At 35.3% G+C, this 19,755-nt stretch overlaps 2 protein-coding genes across 6 annotated transcripts in view; one reads left to right on the top strand and one right to left on the bottom strand.

The window, feature by feature from the left end:
- LOC123700982 overlaps positions 1 to 4,070 on the top strand; it is a 27,717-nt gene extending 23,647 nt beyond the window's left edge. For all 5 annotated transcript variants that reach the window (XM_045648380.1, XM_045648381.1, XM_045648382.1 and 2 more), the window contains exons 2-3: positions 1,219 to 1,282; positions 1,491 to 4,070. In XM_045648380.1, the coding sequence (XP_045504336.1) occupies positions 1,219 to 1,282; positions 1,491 to 3,417 (1,991 nt within the window). In that variant the 3' untranslated portion in view covers positions 3,418 to 4,070. The remainder of the gene's footprint in view (positions 1 to 1,218; positions 1,283 to 1,490) is intronic.
- On the bottom strand, positions 3,987 to 19,755 carry LOC123700985 (transketolase). The gene is made up of 13 exons (XM_045648386.1): positions 19,490 to 19,755; positions 17,457 to 17,574; positions 15,410 to 15,627; positions 14,915 to 15,065; positions 13,426 to 13,653; positions 12,747 to 12,934; positions 11,750 to 11,821; positions 11,077 to 11,200; positions 10,377 to 10,525; positions 8,523 to 8,640; positions 6,818 to 6,929; positions 5,746 to 5,865; positions 3,987 to 5,295 (listed from the first exon to the last, which is right to left on the bottom strand). Exons 1-13 carry the CDS (start codon positions 19,585 to 19,587, stop codon positions 5,123 to 5,125), a joined length of 1,869 nt encoding a protein of 622 aa, XP_045504342.1. The 5' UTR covers positions 19,588 to 19,755; the 3' UTR covers positions 3,987 to 5,122.

Genomic DNA, 19,755 nt, shown 5'->3' with positions numbered 1-19,755 from the left:
ACTATATTTTTTCTATATTTCTCCCTTATCACAAAGGATTTCATAACTATTGTAACTAAGTCCCAAGATAGTGTACGTGCGTGCGAGTGCGTATTGACGCATTGCGAAAGACGCAGCCGCGCGTATTTCTGTCGGCCGCTCGAGTTTCACGGCTTCCCGATTCGGACTCACTGACTCAATGACACACAGCTTATTTGGCCTGCATTATGACCTAATAACGATCAATTCAGGAATCATTTTTAAAGCTCTAAAATAGCGTAAATTCAATATGGTATAATTAAATGACACTTTTCTTTTTAGTTAACTTATTAACTTGATGATTATTCTAAATATCGTTATTATGAGCTTTCATCGGGTTGATAGACCTACCAGCCTGTGCTACCAGCCATTATTATTCTTTATTTTATTTATTTACCTTAAATTTATTTGTTTATTGCTGTTTATTGTTTCACAAATTACAATTTATTTACTATAATAATTGTACAATTAAATGAAACATGATGCAATTCTTCTGAAAATTCATTGAAAATGCATATCGTATCGGTGTGTTTATTATTTCGTTCGGATTAAAGTCATATTTAAATCTCTTTATTGTTTGCAATTTACTATGGTTCGATAGAATATTAGATTCGTTATGACTAACAGTTAATTATAGCTATTATGGTGTCAATATAATATTTACTCGGCTGCGGATTCAATGCCGTCTAGCACGTCGCATTATTATAATTGTTACCATTTTCATTGAAGCACTCGGTTTCATTTTGAGATTTTATAAATAGATTGACGCTCTTAATTTCCTATTTTTCGATAGCTCACATGAGACTTTTTTTTTATAACGTCAAAGTCAATATATAGGTATTTAGTGGAAATATCGTACTAGGTACCTACCTACTAGTCTTCCTTCATATTCTCTTAGTTATTACTATAGTTACTAACATTTCTAAATTTCACTCGAATCGGTTCAATTGTTTAGGCGTGAAGAGACAGACAAACAGACAAGAGTTACTTTAACATTAATAGTTAGTATAGATAAAACACAATACGTGTGATATTATTATAGGTACTTAGATGTAGAAAATACTCTAGTTCATTATTAATAAGCATGCGGCATGCCATCTACTCATTAAGTTATTACCTACTTACAAAATAATTTGTAATCTTATGAAAAGATGTTTAGCTCCTATATTATAAGCTAAAAGTGATGGTATTTTGTTTCAGAAGTAATGCGTCGCGCGGCGTGCGGCGACGTGTGTCCTGCGCCGGCGCCGCAACCGAACAATAGGTAATATTACTCATAATATACACATAATTAATTACCTACTCTTATCTATAAGAGGTGACAACACCATTCATGTTGAAGGAAAACATTTATTGAATAAGAAATAATTTAATTGTTGGAGTTTATAAATATTTGTAAATAAACTTAAAAATAATCAGTCAGATGGTGTTAATCATTTCCTTGTTTTTAAAAACACTTTCTTCTATTACAGGTCATTGGAAAACAAGGAGTTACTTCGCCAGCAATTGCTGTCAGCTAACAAGGACCGTAGCGACAAGTCGGAGCCGAAGGTGAAGCAAGCTCGCAACCGGCAGAAGAACCGCTGGAAGCTGAAGTTCCACCACCAGGCGCTGCCGCAGGAGTACCTCGACCACTATGAGCAGAGCCTCCAGAAAACTGCGCCCAAGAAGAAACCACAAGAGAAGCCGAAAGATCAAAACAGTGACGTAAATATCACTAGTGAAGCCTTCAAACTGTGGGCACAACGCCTCGCCGGCGCTCAAAACGAAACGCTAACCGTTCCGCAAGCCCCAGTCAATATGGTCGCGAAACTCAAGGAAGAAAAGAAAAAGAAACAACCCACCATCACTCCTAGCAAAATTATGACGTATGAGGACTTGCCCTACATGGGAGAAATGACGCTCAACAACTCGAAGCCACGCCGCGGAAGGAAACCTAAAAAAGCGGATATTTGCCACCTAATCTATGAAAATTACGGCACAGTTGTACCGGGACAACCTACGCCCCAGGATAAACTGAATTCAAACGCGTGCCAGTCGCTCAGAAACACCGATACGCCTGTCAACACGTCCAAAACTGATTTACAGAATAAAATAATATCCAGTTTATTAGAACGGAAGCTATCTCAAGAAAATAAGAGAAGGTTAGAGAACCCGTCGCCCCCGCGGTTCCTGAGCCCGGACGAGCCGATGCCGGCGGCGCCGCTCACTGCGGCCGGCCCGCTGCACAGCGACGACGAACCGCTCAACCTGTGCATCAGAGACTTGCACGATCTTAAAATACAAATACAGAAGAAATTCGGAAACATCTACACCTCCACGCCGGAAATAAAAACGGAGATTGAAGATTCTGAGCTGGAGAGTGTTAAAAGTGAACAGCCGAATGCTATATCTGTGATTCAAAGGAACACGAACGTGCCGCACACGGCTAGCAGCTCGCCCGACCTCTCGCACCAAACAAGAAACATTTCACCAACATTGTCTGAACCGGCACAGTCGACCACTAACACAGAAGATGACAAGTTCCCCGGATACGTGTACTGGCCAAATGCTGGTATTTACATGCATCCTCTTGCTTTGCAAACGCAATTATTATACTACCAAAGGTTAGCCGCCGCTGGACAGTTACCGCTTAATCAAGAAAAGGATAAAGTAACGCCGTCAAGCACGAGCCCCGTAGAAACCGTGCTAGATGACAATAAAAATAAACTCGTCCTGAAACAGCTGTCAGAATTACTAGATCCTAAAGTTATCAAACAAGCGGAAGAAACGAAAAGTCCAGAACCTCCGAAGAAGCGCGCTTCGCCGAACCCAGTTCAGGCGCCAGTAAAGAGAAAGCGATCAGCAATCTTCATCCCGCCGATGCCTGCTAAAAATAATTCGTCCACGCCGACCACAGAAGTCAGCATCTGCAAGTTCAAATTCACAGGCGGTTCGAAACCGTCGCTACAAGAAAAGAAAATGCTGTCCGTAGACTCGGGCGGGAACTTCAGGTATTACAGTGGAACAGGCAGCAAGGGAAGCAAGGGGTACGATTACATCCAGAAGAACAACGAGGAGCGAATCACATCGCTCGACCCGGCGCCGACTCTACCGCTATCGGATACTCAGAACGGCTTAGTTTTAAAAGACGAGTTGAACAAGAAAAAGAGAAAGTCTAGACGGACGCTGCAACGGGAAAAGTTGGAGCAAACGTTCAAAGAGAAGGGCTTTCTGATACAAACGCAGCAGTTGCAGTCCGCGGAGGGCGCTACATACTGCAAGTTCAGACAGCTACGGAAGTTTACCAGATATCTTTTTAGAAGTTGGAAAGATTATCTCCCGGGAGAGTTAAATGAAAGACCAGCAGAAAGTGTAGAAACTCCCCCTACTAATGATAGTGTAACGGAGTGGGGATGAACAATTAATCTAGTTTGAACTCTTGAACTAAAACCAAAGACGTTCGCTAAGTGTTCGCTAGCGAACGAATGCATTTATAACAATCGCCTTTAGTGAGATTTATTGAAAATCGTGTTTCCGTCCAATTCAGATTTTGTGTGTTGTGTCGTGTAATTTATTAAGAACGCTGTTGATTAGATAAAATAAGGAGCTGTTTGGTGCTATTAATATATAATATTGATTAAGAAAATCAAGTTTAAGATTTAAATCACAAATTGTATTATTTTACCATGTTAACTTGCCAGTATTGAAATATATATTATTTACTAAGGATGTTCATAAAAATATAACATAGTACCAAAAATTGAGAACAATTTGTGTAACAGTTAATATAATGTATATAATTTAAAACCACTAACGCAACTAGTCAATAATAATTATTCTATTCAATAAGCCAAGTGTGGGTTGTGTAATTGCCTCGTTGCCTTATATTTTAATAAATAATGTACATAAGAACGAGTTATTCTAGTCATAATGTTAAGTTGTTGTTCGTTAACGGAGTTTATGTAAAATGAAATAAAACAATTTTCTATTTGATATAAATTTATTAAAAACAATGCGCTTCACAAAGCAAATGCAACAGGAATGTATGACCAATAAACATTTTAACTCAATTTATTTGTGCTTTATTGTTCTCACGGAAACCCGCCTTATACATAAGAAAAAAATGATTAAATAAAAAATAAATTGGTCCCAAATAAACGCCTTATAGCAATCAAAAATAAGCCTGGGAACGTATAAATCAATTAATATAAGAAAAATGTATCAAAACTGCACAACCGATTATTGGCATATAACAGAGTTTACAAAACTATTTGAAATTAATAAAAAAATGACAAAATTGACAACAATGTGCGACAGACAGACCGACACGTATATAATATAGCTTACAACTACCCTCAAAAACCGTTACAAAACCCTAAGGCACTTCCCATATAGAATGATATATAAACATACATTTGTAACAATAATTATAACAACTAATGTATAAAAATACGCGCTCTGGTTCCATTGAGGAATGTAGAGGAATGTGCCGATTCTCTATGGCTACAAATTTAACAGGAACGTAGGTTATAGTTAATCATTGCACTTTTAAATATAAGACATATTTTAGCACTATTTTTTAAACTACGTTCGAGACTTGTAAATACGCTTATAGCGTTTGGATTATTTCTTATATGATACAAAAATATAAGGGCACGGTTTTGGCTGGTTTCTGTTTAGTTTACACCTTCCCCTTTTCTATTTCTCTTAAATCACTAAGTGCACTTTATATAAGGAACGTTAATCCCCCCATTTCTATATATTATATGTTATTCTTTCTTGTAATCACCCCCTCCCCCGTTTTATGTTACGTTTGTTGATTTATTTAGTATTTTCCTTATGTATGGATGTATAGTCGGTTTGTGTTTATGTTTGTACGTCTGTACTCTGTACGATACTATGTGTGTGTGCTCATTTCTATGTATTTGCGTGTGCGCTCGTTTGTGAATGTTTCTTTCTGTATGTCTGTACGTTTGAATATATCAGACGTTGCGTGTATTTATGTCCAGTTCTGTATGTATATATCTACTTTTTATGTCTGTGTTTCCTTCGTGTATTCGTTTCTATGTCTGTCTATGTGTTTAGAAAGCCTATATATTTAGGGGAGGGGGTTTCAATCCACTTAAGCGCTCAATATCTTCTTGGCAGCGGCCACAATGTGCGGTGCAGAGATGCCATATTTGTCCAACAGTGCTTGTGGCGGGCCGGAGCGAGGCAGTTCGCGGACACACAAGTGCTGCACTATGACGTTACGCTCTAGGGCTAGAGCTGATAGTACCGCTTCGCCGATACCACCTGATGGGATAAATTGTTTATTTAATTTCTTTATATGATTATGGATACTTATTTATACATAATTCCTAAATATCTCGTTATTTTAATTACTTTTATAGAAACAACTGATGACTGTGTCAATGAATGTTATTAAATGCATATAAACTGTGCACTTCAACTCGCTATGATATAATGTTAATAGTATTACACAAAAAATATTTTCGTACAATATATTATCAAATCAGGTTAGTATTTTTTTGAACGAACCAAGATCAACAGAAAACTGTGCTATTTGACTGCAAATTCATGATAATTAGAATACTAAAATTTATCAACAAATACACTACGGCACACACTTGCAACTATGTGCCATTTTTTTTAATTAAATGAGAAATACTACGAGATAATTCGCGACAAATATAACTAAATCAAAGACAAAACATCACTAATAAAACTATTGATTCCACTGACCAGCCTGATAATGATCTTCAACCACGACAACTCTCCCACCGACCGCCCGAGCATGGCTCAGCACCGCCTTGTCGTCCAGCGGCTTGATGGTGAACGGGTCCAGCACGCGGGCTTCGATACCTGTGGTTCACAAATGTTTACTAAATAATTCAATCTTCTTAATATATATAAATCTCGTGTCACAATGTTTGTCCTCAATGGACTCCTAAACCACTTAACCGATTATAATAAAATTCGCACACCGTGTGCAGTTCGATCCAACTTGAGAGATAGGATAGGTTTTATCCCGGAAATCCCTCGGGAACGGGAACTATGCGGGCTTTCCTTTGAAAACGCGGGCGAAGCCGCGGGCGGAAAGCTAGTTTTATATAAATACTTGCTTAATTTCCTTATTGGCATTTCTTGAATACTCTTTGGAAGAGGGCGCGGACTCCTGACATACAGGTTTTTACTTAGTTTGGGAGTCAGAGACTTCAATATTAATTCAACATGTAAAATCTTTTGTCAATAAAGAGGAATTTTTTTTTTCCGCCGGCGGCGCCGCCCGCGGTTTCAAAACAAACTCGCATAGTTCCCGTTCCCGTGGAATTTCCGGGATAAAACCTATCCTATATTACTCGTTGATAGTGTAGCTTTCGAATGGTGAAAGAATTTTTAAAATCGGCCCAGTAGTTTATGAGCCTATTCATTACAAACAAAGTTTTCCTCTTTATCATAATGTTAGTGTAGATAACTGAACCACGCTGTTTTAACCGCGGGCAAATACTGCAAGATTGAGCAGTTAATTATTTTTTGATACAATTAAAATATCTTAAGTATGACACTCACTATGATTTAATATTTAGTAACGTTAAAATATATAATATTAATTGGTATACGCACAATATTATTGAGAAAATTACCCAAAATCGTTGAAACATTAAGCAGAGTAAACATTTTTTTTCCTTTATTACTAGTTTTTATTTTACAACTACTTATGTTAAAAATCATCTTTTAATTCAACAGAAAATAACTGTACATAAAATATGCCCTATATAAAAAAATAGAAGAACTATAACAGTAAATGCCATACCTTCCTGCTTGAGCAGCTGTGCAGCGGCCAGAGCCTCGTGCAGTGTAACACCAGCTCCTACCAGCAACACGCTGTCCTTGCTGGATTCGCGCACGATTTTAGCCTCTCCCACCTAGAGCATAAGGGACAATTTTCAATGCTATCATTTTAAGGTATTTATAAGACTATTTCTGAAGCTATATATGAAGAACTAGATTTCCGCCCGCGGCTTCGCCCGCGTTTGCAAAGGAAAACCCGCATAGTTCCCGTTCCCCTGGGATTTCCGGGATGAAAACTATCCTATGTGTTAATTCAAGTTACCCTCTATATGTGTGCTAAATTTCATTGTAATCGGTTCAGTAGTTTTTACGTGAAAGAGTAACAAACATCCATACATCCATACAAACTTTCGCCTTTATAATATATATGATATATGAAGAATAACTTGTAAAATGGAGTTTCTTCCCGATTCTTCTCCATAGATACTGCTTTCCGAATCGGTGGTAAATGTTTAAAATACTTATGTAATGACGATTCGAAAGTGCTACTAAATAGTAGTCTAATTGAATAAATGAATGTTTGAGTTTGAGTTTAACACTAGATCTATATCTAGTGTAGGTATAGAAAGTTATAAATGTAAAGAGCAATGGCCAATATTTGTTATTAAAAAAAATATGTATGAATTTGTTGTATTCTTAAAAATGTATATTCATAAAGCATTTGAATACTCTTAAAAACTAAAATATATTAAGAATACGTATGATCAATTATTTAAACATAATATAAATAATAATGGTGACAAATGTCGCTGCTTATTTACTTTCATTGAGAATACGAAAACGAGCCACTAGAAATGGTAATTGTTCTTTAATACGACCAAACATATACAATATACATCTATAAACTATATAGAATGTTTCATTTTGAGATAATAGTGAACAGGACAGTTTAAGATACATATAGAGCACGAAGAGTCAACTAAATTTAGTACATTATGTAATGACGAAAAATATTGATTTAAGATGTAAATGTGTGAGTGTTACTGCCCATCACATCCAACAGTGGCTGTGTGAGTACGACAAACACTTTGCTTTAGCACTTGTATCTAGAAGGTGGTATAGACACACCATCTTTTTAATAATTACTCAGTGCATGATTTATCAAGTGGCCATCTTGCCCCTTTGACTTATAAAATACACGATATACGTTTATTTACCATATATTCTTGTCACTTTATATATTACTAGCGGTTCGCCCCAGCTACACCCGTGGTACATATTTCGCAATAAAAGGTAGCCTATGTTCTTTCTCAGGGTCTAAAGATTGTCTGTGCCAAATTTCATCAAATCGGTCCAGTAGTTTATGCGTGAAAACTATACATACATAATTACAAACCTGTCCTCTTTATAATATTAGTATTTATAATTATTATATAGTATAGATAATATTTATAATTATTATATAGTATAGATAATATTTATAATTATTATATAGTATAGATAATATAGATAATAATTATTATCCTCAGAAATATCCCTTATTTTACGCATAACAAGAATTTACCATTCAATTGTTTTGGCGAATCCCACCACGTGATCAAATTTTTATATTCTTTATACACATAGGTACATATAGGTATTTAATATCATTGAACACGCAAACGAGCCGCTAGAAACAAAATAAACAATACGCTAATAAACCAAACAGTTAGAAGCACAGCACAAACCTTGAACACGGTGTTATTGTCGTAAATAACGGCGGTGTTGGGTCTCGAGGTGCGGATGTAGCAGATGCCGCGCGTGTTGGCCGCTAACTCCACACTGCGCTCTGTTGATACTGCGTCACTAGAATAACATTCATTGTATACAAGTGATAACTGCGTTAAAAACAACCGACTTCAAACTTGCACTTGCAAAATTTACAAATACCTACAGACAAAAATGCTCATAAAATAAAAACTACTGGGCCTATCCGAATAAAATTTTTATGGGACCAATTCGACACCATCCCGCATCGAACAAAAAAAGAATCACGTAAATCGGAAACCTCGGAGTAATCGGTGTACATACATAAAAAAAAAAAAAAAAATATACCGGCCGAATTGATAACCTCCTCCTTTTTTTTTGAAGTCGGTTAAAAATAAAATCGTTTCTTGTAGAAATTTATAAAGAATAGAAAAAATTCGATCACGAAACGCGATCGAATTATTTTTATTCTTTATAAAGCACTAGCTTTCCACCCGCAGCTTCGCCCGCGCAGGCAAAGAAAAACCCGCATAGTTCCCGTTCCCGTGGGATTGCCGGGATAAAACCTATCCTATTTCCCGGGGTAAAAAGTAGCCTATGTCCTTTCTCGGGTATCAAAATATCTCTATACCAAATTTCATGCAAATTGCTTCAGTAGTTAAGGCGTGATTGAGTAACAGACAGACAGACAGAGTTACTTTCGCGTTTATAATATTAGTATGGATTTGTGTAATATACAATTGTATAGTACAATATATTTTATATTATAGAGTTTGAAATAGAGTCAAAATTAATTTAAGAGTACTCTATAACCTATGAAATGATAAATAAAACCCTTCATGTTGATTAAAGATAAAATTGTCTGAGTGTTACTGCCCATCAAAGCCAACGGTGGCTGTGTGAGTACGACAAACACTTTGATTTAGCACTTGTAGTTAGAGGGTGGTATGAACACACCTTCTTTTTATAATAACTCAGTGCATATTTATTTGTTAAAATGAATAATAGTAAAAAATAATGATCTGTACATTTTTATTGTAATTACATATATAGCTATAGATGTTTGTTTAAAAGCGCTTCTGAAGTAAAATTAATTGAATAAATATTATAGTTTATCTTTTACAGAGTGAGAGCTTAAGAAAGAGAGCAGGAATCAGAGTTAGAGATATAGAGCAATAAATAGAGTGAGTGAGAGTCTTTAAATTTCATAGTGAGAGGTATAGGTTAAAATATAGAGCGAAAGATAATGGTAGGAACAATTCAAAATATAGAGCAAGAAATAGTGAAAGGTAGAGTTAAAGATGTAGTGCAACATAATATAGAGTGAGAGGCAGATTTTAACATATAGAACAATATAGATTAGATAGAGTTTTACAAGTAGAGCAACATAGGCAGATATTAAAATAGATAACAATGCATATACAGAGTGAAAAATAGAGTTTACCACATAAAGCAATAACGTGGAAGATAGAGTTTACCACATAGAGTAATAGTGTAGAAGATAGAGTTTACCACATAGAGTAATAGTGTAGAAGATAGAGTTTACCACATAGAGCAATAGCGTAGAAGATAGAGTTTACCACATAGAGCAATAGCGTAGAAGATAGAGTTTACCACATAGAGCAATAGCGTAGAAGATAGAGTTTACCACATAGAGCAATAGCGTAGAAGATAGAGTTTACCACATAGAGCAATAGCGTAGAAGATAGAGTTTACCACATAGAGCAATAGCGTAGAAGATAGAGTTTACCACATAGAGCAACCGCGTGGAAGATAGAGTTTACGTTATAGAGCGTGATATATAGAGAGATATATGTAACTAGTAGAGCAGTCACCTGGGGTAGAACACAGTGGCGGTGGGCACGGCGCGGAACAGCGCGAGGTCCTCCAGCCCCATCTGCGAGGGGCCGTCCTCGCCGATGCTGACCCCGCAGTGCGACCCCACCAGGTTCACGTTCGACTGGCTGATGGCGCCCATGCGGATCTGTGCACAACGATATATTGTAGTAAACTGTCTTCAAGCGAAGAGTGAACCGGTACCCACTTGGGAAGCGCGTACCATCTATACTAATATTATAAAGCTGAATAGTTTGTTTGAACGCGCGCATCGCAACGTGATAATACATAGGCCATAGCCTATAATCCTCCATAAATGAGCTATCTAGTACCGAAAGAATTTTTCAAATAAGACCAGTAGTTCCCGAGATTAGCGAGTTCAAACAAATATACAAACTCTTCAGTTTCATAATAATATCCATACTAATATTATAAATGCGAAAGTAACTCTGTCTGTCTGTTACTCAATCACGCCTTAACTACTAAACCAATTTTCATGAAATTTGGTATATAGATATTTTGATACCCGAGAAAGGACACCTAGACTACTTTTTACTCCGGGACATAGGATTAGACATAGGATTAGAGGTTTTATCCCGGAAATCCCACGGGAACGGGAACTATGCGGGTTTTTCTTTGACTGCGCGGGCTAAGTCGCGGGTGGAAAACTAGTAGATAGATATATATATATTGTGTCACCTGGTCAAAGGTGCGAGTGAAGAAAGCTGCGAATGTAGAAGCGAAGACAACAGCACGGTCCCGACACGCGGCACCCGTCGCTACGCCCACCAGCGTCTGCTCCGCTATGAAGCACTCCACGTATCTGCAAAACATTCATTTATATATTAAGTTGTAAACGAGACATTAAGTTAGGTTAATAAGGATAATGGAGCAATCGGAGGTGCGGAAGTTAGCTGCGAATGCACGAGCGCTCAGGTATCCGACCCTTAACATTCTGGTTATATTATCTAAAATATTTTTCTGTGCATCAGATCGTTCGATGTTCCGAGCTGCTATTAAGTTTGAATCGTAGTGTGTACACAGGATTTTAAATTTTCAACTTCAAGACGGGTGAAGACGTGTTTACAAACGTTTAAAATGAGCTATGGAGCAATGATGACATTTATATAAAAGAGAGCGTGTTTGCCGAGCGCACGTGTCAGAAGTGAAACTTCTTTGACAAGATTCAAAGATTTCAAAATCGTCGCTTTACTCCTTGACGTGACGGTATTACCGTGACGCGACCTAGAAATTTTACTCTCAACGCGAATAAAAAAAAATTCAAAAATATTAAAAACTTGCAACTGTTTATAATCGATTTGCAACAATTTAAAATAAATTCTTTTGGACATAAATAAAAGTGATAAATTACCTTTCAGGGTAAGCGGCTCTCAGTTTGTCACTGAACGTAGAGTTCTTGGTGTCACCATCCATTGCGATCACTCTGCAATCAAATTTGTTATTATTAATAAATTATAATATTAAGATATAAGCACGCGTCGCGTATATGACTGTGTTAGAGCGTTTGTAGTGCGTCAGAGCGCGTGTGGAAGTGTGTTAGAGCGTTTGTAGTGCATCAGTGCACGTGTGGTAGCGTGTTATTTATTTATTTATTTATTTATACTCTTTATTGTGCTGCCAAAATACATACAATACAAACAAAACTTATTCTAAAAGAAAAACAGCACAGAAGGCGGCCTTATCACTCAAGAGTGATCTCTTCCAGGCAACCAACTGATAGAAGGATAAATAATAAACTAGAAATAGGAGGTAGGTTGGTAGAAAGTATACGCAAAGATAAATAAATAATAATGTTATACAAAGATAATAAAAATATTATTTAATAAAGATTATAAACTAAATACTATAAAGTAAAAACAGTGTTACAGCGTTTTTAGTGCGTCAGTGCACGGGTATCGTGTAAGTGCTAGAGTGCGTGTTATCGTGTAAGAGGGTTTGTATTATTGTAAGTGTTTTATTTTATATAATCCTGTCTGCAAATAAATGTGTGAGTGTTACTGCCCATCACAGCCAACAGTGGCTGTGTGAGTACGACAAACACTTTGCTTTAGCACCTGTGTATAAAGGGTAGTACAGACAAGCCCTCTTTTTAATAATTACTGGGTGCAATTATAATGTTTAGTTATTGTCAAACATAGAAATACATATTTAACGGCTTTAAATCTTACATTTTAAATACTCATTGTGGTATGTATTTGTATATATTTTTCTGACGATTCAAAAGCACTTCCAAACTAAATCTAGTAAAATGCTTGACGTAACAATAACTGCAATAAAGCTGCCTTTACACGAAAGGTCCTGTTTTTGCGAATTATTTTATGGATTAAGATTAATAACTAGATAATCACCTCATATTAGTGTCAGCGATCTTCTTCAGACCCGTTCCGTAGGCCAATCTCGTGGCGACCAGTTCCCCAAGCTTGTATGCAGGTGGGGCGGACAGGGTTATGTCCCCGATGTGCACCTGTGGGGCTTGGGCCACGGGGGGCACGGGTTTGAGGCTGAGGGACGCGTTCTTGATCTGGGATTGGAGGTGCTGGAAGCAAGATAAAGTTGAGAATTTAATTTATACTCAGTAAAAATGTTTAAAACACAACTAATAACGACAGTTGGACACTCAATGCAGAATTTTTATCATAAACAACAGCTTCTCCTACTTTTTACGTATGTGTGCGGTTTTTTTTTTGTAAGATTGTATACTATAATATTACATATTTTATTTGCGTTTCCATTGGAGTGCACATTTATTAAACCATGTATTTTTTTGTGTGTTCCGTCCTCCGTGGGGACAGCACATGCGTAAAAGCCGTAGTTATCGACATATCGACAATAATGCAACGAAATCCTCAGAGCTCATTTATATTTGTTACATAATAATAAACGCTATACACTTCTCTATTAACTTTAGTTTACAGGTAGATATTAAAATTTGTAAAACATTTTTCGATTTAACAATTAATAAGTAACTCAAGTAATAAAATACATATTCTAAGGCCCGGCCAGACAATACAATAAACCAGTAAATACCTTGATAATCTTCTCTCCGTCAGCACCCAAAGCCTTTCCGTGCCAGTTATCCTTATCCTCAATGTTGGGGAAGCCCTTGCCCTTGTACGTCTTAGCGAGCACAGCGGTGGGCTTGCCGGTCACTGTGGCAGCTTCATCGAAGGCCTTCACCAGCTCGGAGACATCATGCCCGTCCACCACGAGGGAGTGGAGCCCGAAGGATTTCACACGGGCATCGTAGACGTCCATCTGTTATTGTTAAAATTGATAAATAAATAATATTAATTAATTAAAAAAGAGCATGTGTACCGAGCACACGTGTCAGCAGTGAAATTTCTTTGGCAAGATTCAAAGATATCAAAAACGTCGCCTTACTCCGTGACGTTAAAATTTTACTCTCAACGCGCCCAAAGAAGTTTCCCTTCAAAATCAGTTATTGAACAAGTTTGAATGTTAAATATAAATTGTAAGTATTGATTTTGGTAGTTACAATTGTGGAAATAAGTTGTAGGGAAGCTTTGCAGTTTTATCAATATTGATTGGTTTGTTTATTTTGTAGGATGAGTTTATATAAATTAAATTCAAAGAAAATCTGTTACGTTTACATTTAAAGATTGAAAAATATAAAAAAAAACACCTGCTTCATTTAAAACTGATGTACATTAAACAAGAATCATTATTCATTTATGCATCATGTTACAAGATACAATATCCAATGACATTACATCTATAACATGGACCATGGCCATTTATCAACATTGCTCTCATTTCTAAATTACATTAACATGTGAAAAATAACAATAATAACATTAAAATATTAAGATGCTGTTCGTGATGATAACTGCAAGGTAGGTTTAACCTGTTGCATCATTGTGTAATCAAATCACAAGTTATATAGCACATTTTGTCTACATTAAGAGAATATACCCTCGGATTGCTTTTTTATGTGCTTATTATAGACTTGTTATTAATTACTTGACGATTTTTATGCTATTCATATAATGGAATTGTAATTAATATTATAGTCGTTTTTTTTGGAATCTCTGATTAATAAGAAATGATTAACTTTTTTTGGAATACATATTGTTTTATTTTAATGAACCTTCTTTTTTTTATTCACAGTTAGGTTTATTTCAATATTTATTTTCAGTATTATCTTACAAGATTTCTATAGAAATTAAGTACTCATTAAACAAAATCAAAATCTAAGTCTGATGTCATAATTTTTATTTCAAATTTTTATTGAAAACATTTCCCTGATAACAAGTGATTTAATAGATGAGTAACGCCGGCAAAGATAGTATTATCATAACATCATATCAAAATATACTTTTTCAGATATGATATTCATTAATCATGTTTTGTATAGGCTTGCCATTAAATTGAGAAAAACATGTCACATTCTCTACTGGTAATAATTCTTTGCTGATATTATGGTGCTTTCTAAGGTAAGGAACCCAAATTAATACAATATAAAATAATACAAAGCTAAATATATATAATTGCATACCTGATGTTGCAGAGAGGTGGGTTCAGACTGTCCCAACCTGTTGATGTCGAAGATCACCACGAGGTTGTCTAGCTTGTAGTGGCTCGCAAAGTGCAGGGCTTCCCACACGCTGCCTTCCGCTGCCTCTCCGTCACCAACCAGACAGTATACCCTGGACAGTGGCAGTTTAGTTAATACAAGATGTCCAATGGAAACAGTGGAAGCTTTTAAACAATTGTTGTAACTCAGGAGAGTGTAATTTGTAACAAGTAAAACTTTCATTACAATATAAGCAATTTTTAAGTTTACACTATAAAGTGTAATTTTTATAAATCAAATTTTCATAACCATATATTATTTATAAGAACTTTTGACTAGTATGCATAGATTAAATAATCACTTAAACAATGTATTATAGTACATTTTAAGTAGCAAACTCGAGTTTACTTTTCTTTGAAATATTAGTAAATAGATGGCAAAAATACGATTTTATTCACAATATTAGTATCATGTTACCTGTATGGCGCTTGGTCGAAGTACTTCCCGACGTACGCCATACCAGCCGCTACCGCAAGACCTTGTCCCAACGACCCCGTACCAACATCCACAAAGCTCAAGCGAGGTGTGGGGTGACCTTCCAAGTCGGAAGTCAGCTGACGGAGCTGCTTCAGTTCTTCTACAGGGAAGAGACCAGCCTCTGCCCAAGCAGCGTACAGGATTGGGGCTGCGTGACCCTAATAGAAGGATCATATTTAGTGTATGCCTTCAAATCCTTACAAAAATGTTAAATTATTAATTATTGATGGATAATGTCACGGACATGCTCTTCTATACATAAACTATTCAAACCAATGGTAACATCCTTTTTTATGAAGTCGGTAAATTTTTATATTGAATATTTGAAATTTATTAACAAAGTCTAATTGGGATTGGAGTTTTCTAACTGAATTTGACAAAATAAAAACTTTTTTTTCGATAATACATGACACTAAATGTTATCGAATTTGTTATGTTACTAATTTAAGTTGATAGTTCAGGATACATCGCCCATTTTTGCAAGTGACTACTATCAAGCTAATTTTCCGTTTGTAGCTTTATTTTGATGAGACGCCCAATAATTTCGTGTACGAAAGTCTCGATTGTGGTAGCTAACAGAGATAACAAGGATAAAAAATTTTGATTTTATGGTTCTCAAATATTTATTACTAACTGAATTTTTTTTTTGTTCAATCTCAAGATAATTACCTAAATTATTCGAAAAAATATTTGTCCTACAAAATCTATGGTTGGTTCAAAGAGTCCCCCTTTCCAAAGTGTATCGATAACGAGGTCATCATAAATGATTACTAACAAGCTGATTTTTTTATTTTCACTTAGTTAATGTTTATATAATTCAACAGACATATTGTCCTACAAATTGCGTAATAAATATTTAAGAACCATCAAATCAAAAATTTTTATCCTTGTTATCTCTGTTAGCTACCACAATCGAGAGTTTCGTACACGAAATTATTCGGTGTCTCATCAAAATAAAGCTACAAACGGAAAATCAGCTTGATAGTAGTCACTTGCAAAAATGGGCGATGTATCCTGAACTAACCAACAATTTAATTTATATGAAATAGTAAATAAAGTAGAAAATCATTGAAAGTAACTAAAAGTACAATGTCTGAATGCTACTGGCCGCACACAACAATGATAGGTTGCTGCGAGTACGACACACATTTACTTTAGCACAACAGCTGTATCACTAACTAAAGAATTAGTGCATTTCAGTAAGCAGAATTGTGCAAAAAAATTACCCAAAAAATAATTGTTTCACAATATATGATTGTAAAACTACAAAAAAATGCGTGTGTGTCGAGCATATGTGTCAGAAGTGAAACTTCTAATTGGCAAGATTCATGGATACGAAAATCGTCGCCCTACTCCATGACGTGACGGTGTATTGCCATGATGCGACTTTTTAAATTTTACTCTCAACGCGCCTAAAGAAGTTTCACTTAAAAAATATTACATAAAAAATGTGATAAATTCTGTTTATCAGTGTCAAGGTTGTATGATCTCATTGTAGTAAATTTACATAAATAATGAAAAACAGAAATGATTAGGCATTACTTTAGTAAATTATTCAAATTTCATCGCTAAAAAGGGTGTGACAGGTGAATGAATATTTTCTCATCAATTAAAAATGGATATTTTACTTTATCTTAACCTTATTATGATTATTGAGATTTTATGTGCGGTATTTAATTTTATTATAAAATAGTTAAGTTAATTTTAATAGAAGATGTTTCTCTTTACTTCTAATATATCACAAATTATGTACATTCGTTAAATTCATCTATTATTTTGTCCTCTCTAGTGTGTACGTCATCAGATCAATAATAATTTAGCGCGCGTAATAATTATGACGTAATGTAAGGTAACAACAAATACAAATACCTAAGTTCAGATAAATTATGTGTTAGTTGTATTACACAGATTTATGAAATTAAGCGTTTTTTTTAAGTATTTGAACACAATTTTCATAACAACATATTATAATAGCTAAATAATATACCTTTGAAAGGATAAATCTGTCTGCGGAGGCATCCCTTGGCGCGGAGACCTTGTACTTCATGGTGTGGAAGAACAGCACCGACATGATCTCTGCCATGGACGCACATGATGTGGGGTGTCTGGAAATGCCATATTGTTATTGCATCGAGGAAGGCTATAGGCTATATATCATCACGCTAAGAACATCAGGAGCGGAGCAACACGGGTGAAACCACGGCGCGCAACTGGTTTCCTATATTTTATTGCTAAAGGTTTTTTAATGATAATTTAATTACATAGTTTTAATTATGATTACCAGGATGACCAGGATTTTCAATATTAAATCATATGACAAATACTAATAAATCAGGCAACTTCCTTATTGAATTAATAGGTATACAATATTCAGCATGTGTGCAAACACAAGTGTAACACAATTCTGTCATTGTTAGACTTAAATGGAAATTGGAACGGGGAAGTAGAAAACAATATTATTCATCCCTTTTTTTCTTATAAATGCATTGGTTTTACAGACATGTACATTTCCTTCATACATTTTGCCTAGTTAATCACTGAAGCATACAATGCATAATTTTAATGCATTTATAGTTATGTAGTCATTAGGAAATGAACACTAATGAATCTATTTTCACAATAGTTTTTGTTCACATTGTGATTATGTGATTATGGATATAATGAATGTCTGAATGCTACTGGCCGCACACAACAATGGTAGGTTGCTGCGAGTACGACACACAGTTACTTTAGCACAACAGGTCTTACACTAACTTATGTAAAGTTAGTCTGTTTTCATATTGTTGTGCAATAGTGACTTCAAAAGATTTATTTACATTTGAAGTATCAAATATAATAAATTACTAGCATTATAAAAATGAAGAGTTTGTTTTTTTGTTTGTTTGAACGCGCTAATCTCAGGAACTACTGGTCCGATTTGAAAAATTCTTCCGGTGTTATATTATAGCCTATATAACCTTCCTTGATGAATGGGCTATCTAACACCGGAAGAATTTTTCAAATCGGACCAGTAGTTCCTGAGATTAGCGCGTTCAAACAAACAAAATCACGCTAAGACCAACAGGAGCAGAGCCACGCAGGTGAAACAACGGCACAGCTAGTACAAGGTGACCTTACTCAGTTATCCTTCAATATAAGGAAGATTTAGAAAACAGGGTTTCATGTGTGTAAATTGGTTTCCCTAAGCAAGTAATATTTGTTCAGAAGATATCCTTAATTTATACAAAATGCAGTAGACTGTTAAGGATAAGAAAATTACATTAGTCTAGTTAATTTTCATATATTATAATAAAAATCAATATTCTTGTTTTCCATTACAAGTTGTTATCACTCTTATATAATGCTAATAAGCTGTCGACCTTGAATACTATCATATCATATTTTGGCAATACAAGTTCAAATATCTGAATATTTTCTATCAAACATTTTTTTTTAATTTTCTATAATTATTTTAAAATAAAAGAATATAAAGGAAATACATTTTTTAACTCCGTTTGGTTACAGAAATTATAATGATGCAAAGCAAATGTAATGAACATTGGAAAGGTCAGAATTTAAAATTTTAATTTTTGGTTGCATGAATGGATGGACTAGTAATTAGGTAAGACCTACCGCTAGTTCTACGATTTAACTTTCTTCAATTCATAACTAAGTATAAACCGTAGTATCTCAAATACGTTTAAATTAAATTATTATATATTGGTATTTGTTCTACTTTCGATAACTTTGAAATAATGTGTTCTGGAGCGTTTCGATTGTAACTTGACCTTTAATCGTTATTCGTTACTCATGTTGCTAAGAGACCCCTGCGGACTGCGGTACTGCCGGTACCTTTACGTTTACTCACCAAACTTTTATTTCAATATGTAAAATAAGGAAACTAAATTAAACTACAATGCTAATCATGTTTTCTACGTTAGACTAAAACTGAATAAGTTTCTAATAGGAATTTCTAACTTATAACCTTCATTAGTCCTTCAAGTAAGCGGCAAATTACTTTTGAGGTTATATTGTGCTTACCCGGATTTCGATGCATTTGTAGCCACGATGCTGTCGATTCTCAGCTTATTGGCCATATCTTTTAAAGCTTGGAGGTCTACTTTCTTGTCTCCCTTCATTTTGACTTATGTTATTATAAACAATTTAAAACTTAACAACACGTTTCACGACCACACACCACGCGCACCAAACGTTCGCTCAATTGCTCACGAGCTCAAATCAAATGAAAATTGAAATGAAATCAGTCTCCGCACTCCGCAGTCGGTGGAATTTTTCCTACTCTTGTC

This window comes from Colias croceus, chromosome 20 (genome assembly GCF_905220415.1).
Source record: "Colias croceus chromosome 20, ilColCroc2.1".
NCBI lineage: Eukaryota > Metazoa > Arthropoda > Insecta > Lepidoptera > Pieridae > Colias > Colias croceus.
The sequence above is the reverse complement of the archived record's forward strand: the minus strand, read 5'-3'. Positions and strand labels throughout refer to the sequence as shown.

Bases quoted from the DNA above. Each gene is read 5' to 3' on its own strand.
- LOC123700985 (XM_045648386.1), bottom strand. From the start codon at position 19,587: ATGAAGGGAGACAAGAAAGTAGACCTCCAAGCTTTAAAAGATATGGCC. The intron at 11,201-11,749 runs GTAATTTATCAC...AATGTTTTGCAG, and splicing joins AGAGCCGCTTACCCTGAAAG to ATACGTGGAGTGCTTCATAG. The intron at 6,930-8,522 runs GTTTGTGCTGTG...CTTATGCTCTAG, and splicing joins ACAATAACACCGTGTTCAAG to GTGGGAGAGGCTAAAATCGT.